Source organism: Aristolochia californica, unplaced genomic scaffold (assembly GCF_029961685.1).
Source record: "Aristolochia californica isolate CCGP_79_NKW_82.1479 unplaced genomic scaffold, dmAriCali1.0.hap1 SCAF_12, whole genome shotgun sequence".
Taxonomy (NCBI): Eukaryota; Viridiplantae; Streptophyta; class Magnoliopsida; order Piperales; family Aristolochiaceae; genus Aristolochia; species Aristolochia californica.
This window is the reverse complement of record NW_027181793.1, coordinates 24,663,162-24,678,160: the sequence shown is the minus strand read 5'-3', so window position 1 is coordinate 24,678,160 and position 14,999 is coordinate 24,663,162. Positions and strand designations below refer to the sequence as shown.

Genomic DNA, 14,999 nt, shown 5'->3' with positions numbered 1-14,999 from the left:
TATTTGGCTTAATTAAATCTTAAAATTAAAAGTTAAATCATAATAATAAACAATTAGTTCGTCGTCTTCTTGCTATTTGACCCTCCGATGCTGAACTGGCGACACACCTGGACTAGTCGTTATTTGACAACGTGGTTGCAACTTATCCTACATGGCATTCCTGGACTCTCCTTTCCGAGTCTCAACTTTCAACCGTATCTGTCATTTTTTTACTTAATAATAAAATATTTATAATTATTTTTTAAATTATGATAAAATATTTTTAATTATGACTGATACATCTTCACTAGGTATACGTGGAGAAAAGAACTGGGTTAAGGGTTTAGAGAGGGCTCGCCGGCTCGGGCCGGGCGTGGACCGAGTTAATATCTCTTATCTTTTATCGTACGCAATGAGAGAGGAGGGTCCCACCCTAATGGAACACGCGTAGGCGCCAGGCGGGGAAGGGAATTGACTCACAGAAGGATACTGGGTTTTTCCAACCAACGCGTTGTGAGTTGGTTATCTACTGCAGACCAGCATGAAAGTGGGGGCCCGTCTCTCACCTAAATCAAACCCCCTCCACTTCCCAAAGATTCTTTTTCCTTTTTTTGTTTTCTAGTAACTTAGCTGTTAACAAAATCAAGCCCATATCTCAAATGATTTATTTTTTTAATTAAAATTATTAAAAAACAAATTTCAACAAATAAAAAATAAAAAAATTGACGGCCCTTGTTGAAGAAATCAAAGAAAAGACATTCTCTCTCTAGAAGTGGAAATATGATGAGGATGGAGATTTGTCTAATCAGTTTGACAAACTTCTTTTGACGCGTGGTACCGTGGTCCTTAAGCCAGCTTAAAGCGTAAGGAATTCCTTTGCCTATAATATCCCAATGTGGCAGGGAGGGACTGGAAAAAAAATTAAACCCTGTGAGAGTTGTCTAATCAGCAGCTTTGTATTAACTATATTTACTGTAATGGCTCCAAACACTGAAAACCCTTTGTCCTATCTTGAGACTGTACAAGGATCCTAGATTCCTAAGATTTGTCCAGAATGAGACTAAAGACTGCACGACATTCTAACTTCTCTTACAAAGATTCTGATGCTAAAGAAGGTAGCGGAATCGAGATGACTCCCTACATGGAAGTAATGCTTTGGTTGAAGAAATTTCCAAGAATTTCTTAGCTTGTGTTTGATATTTTCTTTGCTTGAGACTTCTTTAGATGTCTTTGATAGTACTTTTCAATTTCTAGTGGGTTGGTTAAGAGTAATGACTTCAGACATCAGAGAGCTCTCTGAATAGAGTAACAAATGCACCATTAAATGACGCTTAAATGCCACAGCAGAATCTGTTAAATATCCAGAGTACACACTACTCTGCAAGCTTCGTTCTTCATTCTCTCCGCTAACACCCTACTGCAAACGAGATATCATCATTAAAAGACCACGTAAATGGGGGACCCAGATTCACCCAACTACCATCCTCCATTTTTACACAGAGCTTCGAGACCTTAGATGAGAACCACATATGTCCACCCTCTACAGCAATTCGAAATGGAGAAACCAGACGCATAGCTTTTGCAATCGCAGGCCAAAAGCACGTCTACGACGTGGGGAAAGGCTCGTTCGTGGGTCCGCCCCTGCACCCCCTGCTCTGTGTTTCGTTTTTATCCAAACGAAAAATATTCATGAGCGACTTTTTGCATGGAAAGACTAACGCCAGGTTAATCATATGATTTGGGAAGAATCCAGTCAAAATTTCTGGATACAGAGTATGTCTTGAGACTTTTGACATTCTCATCGGCATTTCACCGAACACCTTTGGGGCGCGTTTCTTTTCGACAGGACCCTTGGCTTTTTATCTTTCCGTTTCGAGATTGGAGTATAAACTCTCATGGGAAGAAAAGAAATTCAAACTACGATGTGCTTTCGCCATTTTTAATATCGAGCCAGTTCATTTCAGCACCGAACAAGACATTGGTGCTGCAACTGAGGTTTAGAAATTGGTGGCGGATCCAATCGAGTACTCAGGTGAAGAAGCGGATCCGGATGGGTGATCAGACCAAGAAGCGGATCCAATTTTATTTTAATTTTTTTGTAGTAAACTAATGATAATATTATTATATTTGTTTTTATAATTTTATTTATTTATCTATCGATTATGTTCTATTGTTCGATAAATAATAAAAAAAGACAACTTATTTAATATTATCGATATGCGATAATACTGATTTGTAAGATATATGATAGGTTAATCGGGTCTTAGTCGGGTAGGAATTGGGAAAGTTCGGAACTCGGTTTGTCACAAGTATTGAGATCTAAATGGTCCAGTATTCGGACGAAAACGATGTTAATAATAATAAAGAGAATACGGAAAATGCATCAGCACAATTATATCCCCTCTTTCGCTCTCTTCTAGGCATCGTCTTCTATAAATCCAAACGATTCGTTCTTCATTTCCTCCTTTCCGCCTCTTCGTTGCGCCAGTGCCGCCTGTCTAATCGCTTCTCGGCTACTGTTTGTTTTCCTTTTTCTGCTGATTATTCGAGAGATTTGACTGGGGTGGGTCTCACCGTTTTTCAGCAAGGCCATTCGATTCGGGAGACCTCTCACTTTTCTGGATTTCTCGTTTTTGGGTTTATCTTCTCGCCTCTAGAGTGCAATCTCTCTGTACCTCTGTGATTTTGTGATCTTTAGCCTTTCTGTGTGTCCATCTGGTGTTCAATCAAGAATCTTGGACTCTTTTTTTTTTTTCTGGATTGCTGTATTTGGTGATGACTTCTGTTAAGAACAACTTCTTGCCCCCTTCTCTTGTTTCCAATTTGCAAGAAGCTCTCGTGAGTAGGAAAGGTAATGACGAGGAGGACCGGCCGAAATCCGGAGAATCAGAGCCTTCTTCGTCGGATGCTGGCCCGGCGTCAGCTGAGACAAATGTAGGCAGTTCAAAGCCCGTCGTGCTTGTGACAAACGGGGACGGGATACAGGCACCCGGTCTGACGTTCCTGGTCGATGCTTTGGTCCGTGATGGACAGTGCGATGTTCACGTTTGTGCTCCTGAATCGTACGGTCTCTACTTCTCTGGATAATTCTAATTTTTATTCATTTGCATTGTTGTGTATTTTTCCCTGTTTTTATTTTTATTTGTTTTGTGCTTTTTGAACGAAGAGATAAATCTGTATCTGGACACTCGGTGACAATCCGCGAAACACTTGCCGTTAGCTCTATTGATATCCATGGCGCGACGGCTTTTGAAGTTGCCGGTAAAATCCCTCCTGATTTGATTTTTCTCTAAGATAGAATTTACCGTTTTTAAACTACGAGAGTCACAGTGAGAATATCATACTTGTTTAATCGGTTCTTGAAGATCTCTCCTATAACTGTATCTTTGCGACATTGGAACCTTTAGCCAGATTGTTATTGCTTAAAATCCGGATAGGTGTTTAAAAATGAATTGCTGTTGTTAGGGACTCCTGCCGATTGCGTCTCTTTAGCTTTATCGGGGGCATTGTTTTCATGGTCGAGGCCTGCCCTGGTATGAATAAAATAAGTGAAATTTCTGTAATGCTTGATACCGTCATTCTGGGGAATTGTTTGTGATTTCTTTTTTATTACCATCAATTACACATTTAACTTGACAATTCAGGTAATTAGTGGAGTTAATAAGGGAGCAAGTTGTGGTCACCAAATGTATGTACATGGAATTTATTTCCCCATTTTTATGAATTTGCTTCTATTATTTCATTTATGTTGTAGCCAACCATTCATGAACAAAAACAAAATCTTACTTGAAAGTCTCTTTGTGTTCCATTTCTCTTAACAAAATACCCGTACAGATTCTACTCAGGTGCAGTTGCTGGAGCTAGAGAGGCTTTAATTGCAGGTGTTCCTTCTCTAATAATTTCCTTGAACTGGTAAGTGAGATTGTCTTTTGGTCTCACCAAAGTATTATCTTATGTTATGGTTTTCCATTTATCTTCGTCTTTTGCATGATGAGGTTTTGTTAAATCTTTTTGGTAGGAAGAAGGATGAAAGCAGTGATAATGACTTTAAGGGTGCTGTTGATGTTTGTTTGCCATTAATTTATTCAGCCCTTAGGGATATTGAAAAAGGAGTTTTCCCTAAAAGCTGTTCACTAAACATAGATGTTCCAACAAGCCCTTCTACAAACAAGGTTTGTGATATTGAGTGTTATCATTCTTCTTTCTTTTTAAAGTTCCATCAGAAAATAGAACAAGTTCAGTACGTAAGTACTTATTACTCTGCTTTGCTTCTTGGATCTTATAGTTTAATTCTTGTAATGATGTCTTATGGTTGTTGTATACTGTTCCAATGCATTTAGCAATGAACTTTTTCTAGCTGTAGTTCATTGACTTTGTTTGTGTAAATTCACATGCAATCACTCTTAAATTTATGCTTTCCGTAATATTTCAAACGCTAAAAAAGTAGTCCAATCTATTACAATCAAATAATATACTATCCCTTGTTCATAAAACTTTTCTTAAATGAAAGCCAAAGCTAGTTCTTAATATGTGGTTGACGTTTTGCTCAGTTTTCCTTTATTTGTCATATTGGTTTTGTGATTTGTATCAAAACTGCATCGACTAACTTGTTTTGTTAGAGTATGAAAGAATTCCTTATCTAGTTTGAGGAGGTTTGTCTAAGTGTGGCTAATTTTCTTGTGTTGTTCAGAACCTAGTTATTTTTGTTAGGAATTAGACACCCTAATTCCAAACTAACGACAACAATAATAATAAACGCAAAAGAAGGAAAAAACAAGCACAAAAAAAATAACAAGATTTATATAGGTTTGCCTCAAGGTGAGATTACGTCTCGTTTTTCGCACCAATGCAATAATCCACTAGATGAAATAGTTTACAAGAGAAATCGCCCGATTTACCAGTGTCTTTCTCTAACCTCTTGGGGGCTGTAACTCAAAGTTCTTTTCCGTGATGATAAAACCCTAATAGTGGCGCCCCTCAATTATAAAGGAAAAATTAAGGCAACCCCGATACAAGAGTTAAATTTCCAAACTGTCCTTAATGAAACAGCAATTAATATATCGTGGACCAGGCAGGGGCTTCCTGCCCCCCTTCCAACCCACACGGCTACCATACCACGAAGGTCGATCCGCGTACCGACTCAGCGTAGGGCATTGATTAGGCTCCACAACTTAACAATTTTGTTCCTAATAATGTCATTTTCCCCCAAAAAATTCATTACCCTTTTACTTTTTCTTGTTGGAAAGAGCCTTTCTCTTGATGGATTGGGCCTTTGGCTTTTAGTGTGAGGTCTTGGGTTCAATTCTCACCAGTGTATGGCTGCGGTATGTGTGTATCAACATTCACAAAAATAACATCATAAAGACCCTCCAAATGGTTTATATCTTCCTTAGACCAAATAATAAATTGAACTCTTCAATGCCATACTAGTCAGATCCCATCATTTGAAAGATTTCCAGTACTGTTATGTTTTTTCTGAATTATGGTAATTTATTTAACTAAGTTATTTCGGTTAACAATTGTGAAAACGTTACATTACATATATGGAGGCATACCTTAAATTAAAAACTGAAGAGAGCAGAGTGCTACTATGTGTTTTTTTGTATGATGTGTAACTAATTGATCGAAATTGAGAAAGGCTAAGAGTTAGCCTTCCTAATCCGGAGAGGAGAGGGAAAACTAAAAGGAAGATTACAACAGAAGAGTGCAATAATCAAACAAAAAAAAAGCCATCAAGTTCAACAAACAAGAAGCTCATGTTGCTCTGTTGTACCTGTAGCTGAAAAAATTGCAGCATGATTGGCTAAGGAGGGTCGTCCATACTAGAGCACCAACAAATGATCTCTGTGGAGTCTCCTTACAGTGGAAGGGGCAAGCTGAAATTGCTTTCGAAAAGTTAAACCATGCACCAAGGAGAAGCATGTCTTTGGAGTCTTTGGATTATGCGGCCCACTTGAACATGTCCAGAATTTTTGTCAAAAATTGAGCTTCAAGAAACATGGGGAAGGGGGACCTTGGTAGGAGACAAAATTGCCAGAAAAGCTATATCATTCTAGTTGAAATGAATCATAGTTCTAGGCTAGTCATTAAACTCAGGGAGGAAGACTCAGGCAAGCGTGTGATGGATGGTCTTCGCAGCAACTCCAACTGATTTGGGATTTCTTATGTAATGTATACCTCTTGTTCTGTCTGTATACACCAAAAAAAAGCAGATAGGATAGATATCCTTAACAACTTCCCTTTGACAGGCACCCTTATACATCTTGAAGAATGCAAATCCAAGTCAAATTTTTAGCTTCAAAATGTTTTCAAGTGCTAGACTGCAAAAATTGAAATTCTAACCATTAACCACTTTGATATGTGGGTTAGACATATTAAGCATTGAGATTACAACTTTTTTTATGAGGAAGCAATCTGCTGGCCTGTTGTCTTTACTGATCTAGGGTCCCTTTTTTGGTAATCAGGATTATAACTTCTTCCCTCCCTTCACCTCCTTGAGTGGCTCTTGGCTTCTCCCATGTTAGGTTGGTTTTAATCTTTGACAGCTACCCTTTTGTGGCTATCTCTTTGGTGTGTTTAGAAGGAACACAATACTATGTCTTTGATGGCTAGAGCAAGATGACTGAGGTTCTGCAAAGTTAATGCATCAGGTGAGTAAATATGTTGAAGCTAGGCTAGTTCCTCCCAAATAACAAGCCAAAGTTAGGTGACCTCTTCCCAACTAATACAGGCAAGATTTTTCCAAGCTCACATAGGACAGCTATCCAACTGCTTCATTTACTCTTAGACAACTAGCCTGAGATGTGGTGAGACGTGGTGCACATGAATAGCCACAGAGTGGTGGAATTTTTTACCCACCAACACTCACCTTTATGTCTAAAGCTTGAATAGACAACTTGGCCCCAAGATGTGGAGAACATATACCCAAATGAAAAATCCATACATGGACCACTAGGGGTAGCATCGAGTCGAGTCGAGCTCGAACCTACATATGTTCGAGCTAGGCTTGATTTAAATACTTCGAACTCAAACTCGAGCTCAACCCAGCCTCGAGCCTAAAATTGGAATCAAGTTTGAGCCCAATAATTTTAACCGAGTTCGAGTTTGAGTTGGGGCTCGAGCCTGTTCGAACTCCAACCTACATTTAAAATTTTGCATAAAATACACGTCAAATAAATTGTATATAAAATTATGCATAAGTTTTACTTAAAATTGGATACACTTTTAAAAAGATTCTCCCAAAACAAAAGTCTTTCTTTCGTTGTCTCGATTTTTTTGAAATAATTTATAACTTAATAAATAATAAATTAATAACTTATTTAATAATTTTTCAATTTATTATATTACTTGATTGATATTAAATTATTAAGTACTAGCTTAATTACTAATAATTTTCTCTTGGTCCGCCATTGTCAAACAATATCAAAAGAATCAAAATATGTATTAAACAACTAATTATGCATTAAAAGAAACAACCAAACAACTGACACTAATAAATGCCATAAATTTAATAATAAATATAATTTATTTGTTAATCAAATAATACCTAAGTTTAACTCAAAGAAGATAAAGAAAATAAAAAAAAGCTTCACAAACAAAGAAGAATGAACGGTTAGGGTAGATTGAGGGAAGGGAAGCGAGATCCAATGGAATCTCGACCAGGCGACTATCATCCAACACAAAAACAGTCGAAGAGGGGAAGAAGAGCAAAAATAGCTCTCAAAGGGGAGAAGAAAAGAGCAACGATGAAGGAGATGGGAATTCGTTGGAAATAACATAGAATGGCTCTGAAATGGTGCAAAAACTGTCGAAAATGGGACAAGCACAATAAATGGCGAGAAATTAGGGTTTGGGGGTGGAAGGGTGGGAGGTGACGAATTCAGCATTCGTCTTTCCTCCTTTGGTCACAAGTCTCGAGCCGGTTCCCATACTGATGGCTAATTATATGTTAGGTTTAAGTAAGCGAGCCGGTTTGCGAGCTCATGAACCGTACCGAGCCTCGTTCAAGTTCGACTCGTTTACTTAAACGAGCCGGAAACCCGATCTCGAATATTTCAAACTGAACCAAGCCAGAATTGAGCCGAGCTCAAGCTACTCACGAACCGGCTCGGTTCAATGCCAGCCCTATGGGCCACTACACACAAGCAGGTGGGCTTGGTGTCACTTTGATGCCATGTTGAAGTTGGAATAGTTCCTCTTTTTACTCACCTGATTTGCTGAAAAATCTCCTCCTTATATGGTAAGCACGGTATCTTTCCTAGTCTATGCTAATGTAACCCCTCTTTTTTCGGTATTCTAATATCCTTGGTTACAATCATCTCATAGGGACATTGAGGTTGATTGAGAATTCGTTCATTGTCTTTCTGGGTTAAGATTTCGGAAGAGAAATCTCTCATTTCGAGACATGGATTGTCCTTTGGCAACTATTTCACCTACCTTAGATAGCTAGCTTGGGACATGGAACCCCTTTATAATGATGGAATGGTAAGACCTATTTCCAACCATCAAATTAGAGAAAGGTGGCTTCCTTTATTGAGTTCAGAGGTGGAGGAATCTCCTCCAATAGGCACCTCTGGAGATTAGTTGGTGGTTCATTCTTAACGTCAGCTCTCAAATTAGCATTACATATGTTTCCTTTCAGCCATTTCAACTCTATTGAGCCTGAGTTGCAGTCTCTTCTTTCCAGGCCTAGGCACCCCCCCTGATCCTCTCTTTGCATGGTGCTTCCTCCATGTTTTTTATGAATTTCTGTATCTCCAGGCCCCTCCTTGCGTAACCAATCACCTAGCTGATTTCTTGGGTGGGAGCAGTATTACACTGCATTATATTCTTGAAGGAGACTCATCTGAAGAATTTACTTGTTTCCTTTCTGTTTTGTTGTCTGTGTATCTTTGCCAATCTTTTTTGTTGTATCTTTGCCTTTTCTTCGTTACTTTTTTTTGAGTCTTTAATTAGTTTTGTGTTTTTCTCTCATCAATATAATATCTTTCTGTTTGTCTTCAAAAAAAAGTTGTCTAGCTTTAAAAAGGCAAATTTAAGTCCGATTTGGTACTCCTTGGGCCTTTGTAGACCAAAGACCTTCTTATCTTTCTTTTAAATAGAATTCTTTGATTAGTTAAGTTAACAGTAAAAAAGGATGGGTTGGCTTTCTTGTTCATGATATTTGATGGGAAGGGAGAGATATTGGATGCTTGTGAGCGTTTATGTTGTTCTTATTCTCATTCTTGTTTTTGGTTGCAATTATGGAAAGGTGTTTCTTTTGAAAATGGAAGGTTTTTTTTTTTGGAAAGGGAAGGCATTATTACTCTTGAGGTACTTTGTGATGGTTTCATTCCACACTCATTTCTCAAATTTTCTTCTTTGGATTGCCTCACATCCCTTCAAACATTTTCATCTAAATTTCTTATTCTTTATAAATAGTTAGCATGATTTGTCTATTAGCTGTCATGTAGAACTTACTTTCACTATTTTTGGCATGCGTGTACATCTATTAACCTAGAGGCTAATTCCCACTTCAGCTATGTTACATTTTCCAGGTTCTCTATCAACACTTTTTAATATTCTTTGCTACAGATTTTTCACCTACCACTAAACTTGAGTAGAGTTAAAGGGAGAATTTTCCTAGTGCCTTGAGTAGCTACATGAGAGAAGAAAGTCAACTTTTTGAAGGCTATGTTGATGGGATTAAACAATGTTAGAGAATGCCCCTCATATGTTGGTTGATTATTGTGTGCCTTAGACTTGGCCAAATTAAGTACAACTAAGTGCATTACAATTTTTTGTGTAAAAAATCTTGGAATGCATGACTAATAAGATATTGAGGACCGTGGAAAGTGGTAAAGTGCCGAACTGATGTAGTAGAAAGGAGAAAATGATGGAGGCTGGAGTTTCTTTTTCAAGTTTGAAAAGCATACTAAAAATTTATAAGTTAGAAGCTGATCTTTTAAGACCCTCAAATCTCAAAGTTGGGCATTCTCTACTAAATCGAACAGTTGACAGTTGCCCTATCCCCGTTGCTTCCACTATTGCAATAAGTTTTTCCTTGATTGCTCTTGTATTTGCTCTATGAAAGTAGCCCCCGGTTTCCCTCTTGTTTGGTTACCTCCGTGAAGTCAAAAGTAATACTCTAGTGGCATGTTGTCGACTATTTGGAGTGAGATTGGGTTATTATTAGAGAACTCAAGATCTTTGTACTCACTAATCCTATTAATTATTGAATAATTATGTTATATTTGTGAAGTTGGGTACAAGGCCCATCCCAAAATGACTAACCAACTTAGGAAACCTCTTTCCCAACTAATAAACTTAAGATCTTTGTACTCACTAATCCATGTCGAACTATTCCCTAACACTCCCCCCTCACATGTAGGCCCTCTTTTGTGGCTCTACAAGTGGATAGTTTAGGTGCAAGCCCACATATGAGTACCTGCTCTGATACCATGTGAAGTTGGGTCCAAGGCCCCATCCCAAAATTACTAGCCAACTTAGGAAACCTCTTTCCCAACTAATAAACTCAGGATCTTTGTACTCACTAATCCATGTGGAACTATTCCTTAACAATATTCTTATTAAATATTTGGGGTGAGATTGGGTTATCATTAGAGAAATCAATCCCACAGTTTGTATTAATTGTTAATGATTATGTTATCACGTTATAAAATTTAAAGCTGACTCTAAAATAAATTCTGGAAACACCCCTATTTACTTTCACGACATTTTGTTACTACTGTTTTTTCAGAATAAATAGCAGATCCAAACATCATCTGGATGGGTGTATATAGCTCTGTCAAGTAACATTGCCTGATACTTTCTTACTGTTAGTGCACTATCTGAATATCATCACTCAAAAGCAAAAGATAAAAATATGAATCCTTCCCAGTTGATCTAACCTTTGAATTATACATTGCACAGCCCATCAAGCCCCTGTAATTTGTAATGAGATTGAGGAGTTCTGTTTCCCTAGCTTTGAAGATTTTTTTTTTCAAATGACTTTGAAGAAGTTCATGCTTCTGAATGCAGATCCAGTCTCACTTTCCACCCCCCCCCCCTGTCTCTATTTATATATTTATTTATCTCTCTTGTGTATGCATGAGCAGATAAGCAGCTTAATTTGGGTTGTGTGGATCAGTTTGTGTTTTTAAACTTCTTATGGTTAGAATTCAAAAGATACTCTTCTAATTCTTCTTCACAATTGATTGTGATTAGATGTAATGGAAGTCGATTCATAGAGATTTGTTGGTTTAAGTCTCGAGGGATCTGGAATTTTTTCACTCTTATGTTTTTTTTTCTCTTATCCTTCTTTGTTGCTCTCATTTCCTGTGTATTGCTGCCAAACCATGCTTTCTTTGTGTGTGTGTCTCTCTCTCTCTCTCAGGCACATGTACAGATATATTTCTTCTACTGATACTGGTGACTATCCCTGTTTATTTAAATGTTGATGTTGCATGTCCCAAGTCTTATATCAAGAAAAAGAAAGCTTTGATTTTTCATTATCTCCACCAATGTGTAATAATTGCTCCTTGGGTAGTTCCTTTTACTTTCTCCTCTTCAATCGGTTTCTTGCATGTAAAAATAGAAAAGTGTCTAACAGAATATTTGGCATAGCATTTCATGTTGTGGAGAGGCAGTGACTTGGTAGTCTGGAATTCTTAATTTAAATTGTAAATATTTATTGCTGATGTACATTTAGTCAGCTTTTCAGTTTCATGCTGGTGTTGTAATTTGTTGTACTTTGCTGAAGAGTTTTGTTATAATACTGTGTTCTTGATGGACTTATGATCTTAACAGGGATTCAAAGTAACAAGAAGAAGTTTGTGGAGATCCACACCAAGCTGGCAAGCAGTGTCAGGAACTCGTTATGCAGGTGCTGGTAATTTCATGTCAAAGCAACAGAGTCTTGGCATTCAGCTCGCTCAGCTCAGTCGAGATGCCTCTGCTGCTGTGAGTGCCAATGTTTTTGCAACATTCCGTTGTTTACTCAAGTTTAACCTTTTTAATGATGAGAGGAATCTAAAAAGGAATTTGTGATGCAGGGTGCCGCACGTCGAATCACTGCACAGAAGAAGACAGTGGTGATAGAGTCAGTTGCAGAAGCAGGGAAACCTGAACCGAAGAAAGGAGCAGTTAAGAAGTACTTTCGTCTAGAGGTACATAATTGGAGCTCTTGCAACATTGATATCATCTACTTTAAACCCTATCTTGGAAACTGTGAATTCCTATTTGTTTGAATGAGATATGATTTCCATTTTAATTAGTGCATCAATGGCAATTTGGGTGTTTGCCTATGGAAAGATTTACTGAATTGCTAATGCAAAGTGTTGATCTAACATGATAACATCATACAAGAAGAGAACGTCTGTACTTACAATAACAAAACCATCCAATCATCTAGGAACTACAAGTAAGGTACCCAGATTGGCAAACTTGGATCTGGAAGCACAGTTATCCATTTCTTCATGTGTGCTGTTGCTTGAAAGTGACTGTATCCACACAAACTGCGCCATTGATTATTTATTGAGGATATTTTAGGAGTAAAGTTGAAAGACGAAGAATTGGAAAATCTTTAGGCTTTAGAATAGAGCTGGAATCAACCATCTATACTCTTTCATTGTTGTGGCCCAGTCGATTGACATTTCAGATCAATCTACAGATGCACCATATGTATGGTAAACATCTGTTTGATGGATGAAAAGCCAAAGTATCATGGTGGTTGCAATCACTAGGAGTTTTCTATAATTCTGAAAAACATTGTGGAAGAATAAGAAACAAGAATGTCTCTTCATTGTCAGCAGCCAGTGTTATGCATAACCATTATCTGCAAATATAGTTTCAAACGTGTTCTGAAGTAGTGGAAGCACTGCTTCATTGTATGACAGTTTTTGCACCAAGAGCAAGAAGACACTGATGAGGATCTTGACTGCAGGGCACTAGAGAGTGGCTTTGTGAGTCACCTGTCAATTAATTATTTTTTTCATTCAGCTTCTGGTTCCAATGATAATCGCTAGTTTGTGGCTGATTCTTCTTGTCAATAATTTGCAGGTTACGGTCACGCCTCTGTGTTTGTCTTCGTATACAGAGATAGAAATGCATACTTCTGCATCTGACTGGCTTACAACAGCTCTTGCCATTGAGGAATAAAGCTTCAACACCAGGGGAAAATTTGTATACAATAGGAGGTGGATCTCATTTAATGCTCATTTTTAGAGTGCATTAGATTCTTGTCGACAGTGATATTTATTTCTTTATTTTTTTGGTTCTTCTTCTTTTTGCTTTTTTTTTGCTTCCTTTGTTTCTCTTTGTAATTTAACTCCATTCAAGTATTTCTTCCCTGCTAATGTAATTTTTGAATGTGCAAGTGTTAGAGGATCTATTTGTTCTCATGTTTGGCATTACTGGTTCTGCCTGTCTTGTTGCAGTCCATAGGGGACTAATGTTATTTCATGACTTTTGAATTTTTTTATGATGGGAATACTCAACAGCTTAGAGAGATCTCATGTACCGAGTGGTGTTTGGTTGATTGTCCATTATCCACAATGGGTGGTGCCTTACTGGGCAGTGGTGCAATTGACACGGACAAGGCGTAGCCATGCTTGTTCAGGTGAGAAGCAAGCTGTAGTGAGAATTTGCCAATGGCTTTATATTCTTTTTCTCTAGCTGAGAAGGATGATAATAGAAATGAACAAGGTGAAGACCCAACTTAAAAAGCAGTGTTTGAGACCAGGTTTTAAAATTCAGGCACAGGAAAAGAATATCATCGTGTGCTATCCAGTTGAAACCGTTGGTTAAGCAAGTTTCTGGATCAACTCATGACACAGGTGGGTTAACTCCCCTCTTCCCAGTATTCGACCGAACCAACTTGGGTGGTTGACCTGGATTTCACAGGGTCAAGTCTGGTATTGGTTAAAACCATTGGTTCCTCCACAAGCCCTGGGTCTTGCTCGAGAAGACGAGGGAACCTTGAAACGCATTAGGCTGGTTGAGGACATGAACTCCATTTCCTTCTTACCGACTTGTTAGGCCAATTTACTGAGACGAATAATGTAGTCATATAAGTTGAGGGCTTCGACTAGCTGGCGAAGGTTCGAAAGATCGTAAGGAAGAAGGTTAAAAATTTTAAAACCTAAAATATTGAAATATTTCATGAAATTTTATTTTAGTCAGGACATAAATATATGTTTTTTTATTAGAATATATAAATGACACATAATTTTCAATGCTTTATAATAAACCACTGATATATACACATTAATAACTAACATAGATCAATACGAATTATGTATTTCCAACAATCTTGTGGAAACATAAGTTAGCACTACTGAGACGGGGGGGGGCTTCTTTCGTCATATGGGTCACGAAAACAAAACAAAGCTGAAGGAGAGGCGGATTGAATTCCATCGTCGTGTCCATACATCAATGACCTCATCCCTGACATCTCTATTTCCCCTGCTGTTCTCTCCGCATTGATTCTCTCCTTTCTGATTTTTCTGATTTTTCCCTTTTCTCCCGTCGCGATCCGTGTCCGATCATTTACGAATTACGGTATTATGAATTCAGGAAATGCGAAATCCGCCAGGTTTCGTGTTTGGGATAATGCGAAATCCGGAAATCGGGGCTCTGCCGAAAAATTATCCAAAACGGAGCCGACAAAGATTCAGAGGCTCTCGTCACGTGACGCCCGGCCTCCTGTCCGACTTGTCCTCTCCGTTGCGTCATCGACACGTCATCCCTTCTTTAGTCAACTGAGACGGACGTAAACCCGTCAGCTCCCGAACAACCGACACGTCGTTCTCCCCTTCCCCCGGCTCTCGTGACTCTCTTCCTAGTACGTGCTAAACGCCACGCGATAAAACTCCCCGTCGACTGCTTCTTCTTCTTTACACTAAATTAGTCTCAATTTTGCGCTCTCTCTCACTCTTAAATGAATGCGTTTACTAGAATATAATCATGCATCCAGGGCGGGATTTGAGGTCTGATGACGGGATTAAAGCGAGCAGTTTGTTCTCTTGGGTTTCTGCGGTTTC

At 38.3% G+C, this 14,999-nt stretch overlaps 1 protein-coding gene across 1 annotated transcript; it reads left to right on the top strand.

Annotated features, from left to right (window-relative positions):
* The first annotated feature begins 2,432 nt into the window (after positions 1 to 2,432).
* On the top strand, positions 2,433 to 13,356 carry LOC137946024 (uncharacterized). The gene is made up of 10 exons (XM_068792171.1): positions 2,433 to 3,041; positions 3,146 to 3,240; positions 3,445 to 3,512; positions 3,624 to 3,667; positions 3,814 to 3,891; positions 3,998 to 4,151; positions 11,767 to 11,919; positions 12,012 to 12,125; positions 12,855 to 12,920; positions 13,018 to 13,356. The coding sequence occupies exons 1-10, from the start codon at positions 2,755 to 2,757 to the stop codon at positions 13,114 to 13,116; spliced, it is 1,158 nt and encodes a 385-aa protein (XP_068648272.1). The 5' UTR covers positions 2,433 to 2,754; the 3' UTR covers positions 13,117 to 13,356.
* Positions 13,357 to 14,999: the final 1,643 nt, after the last annotated feature.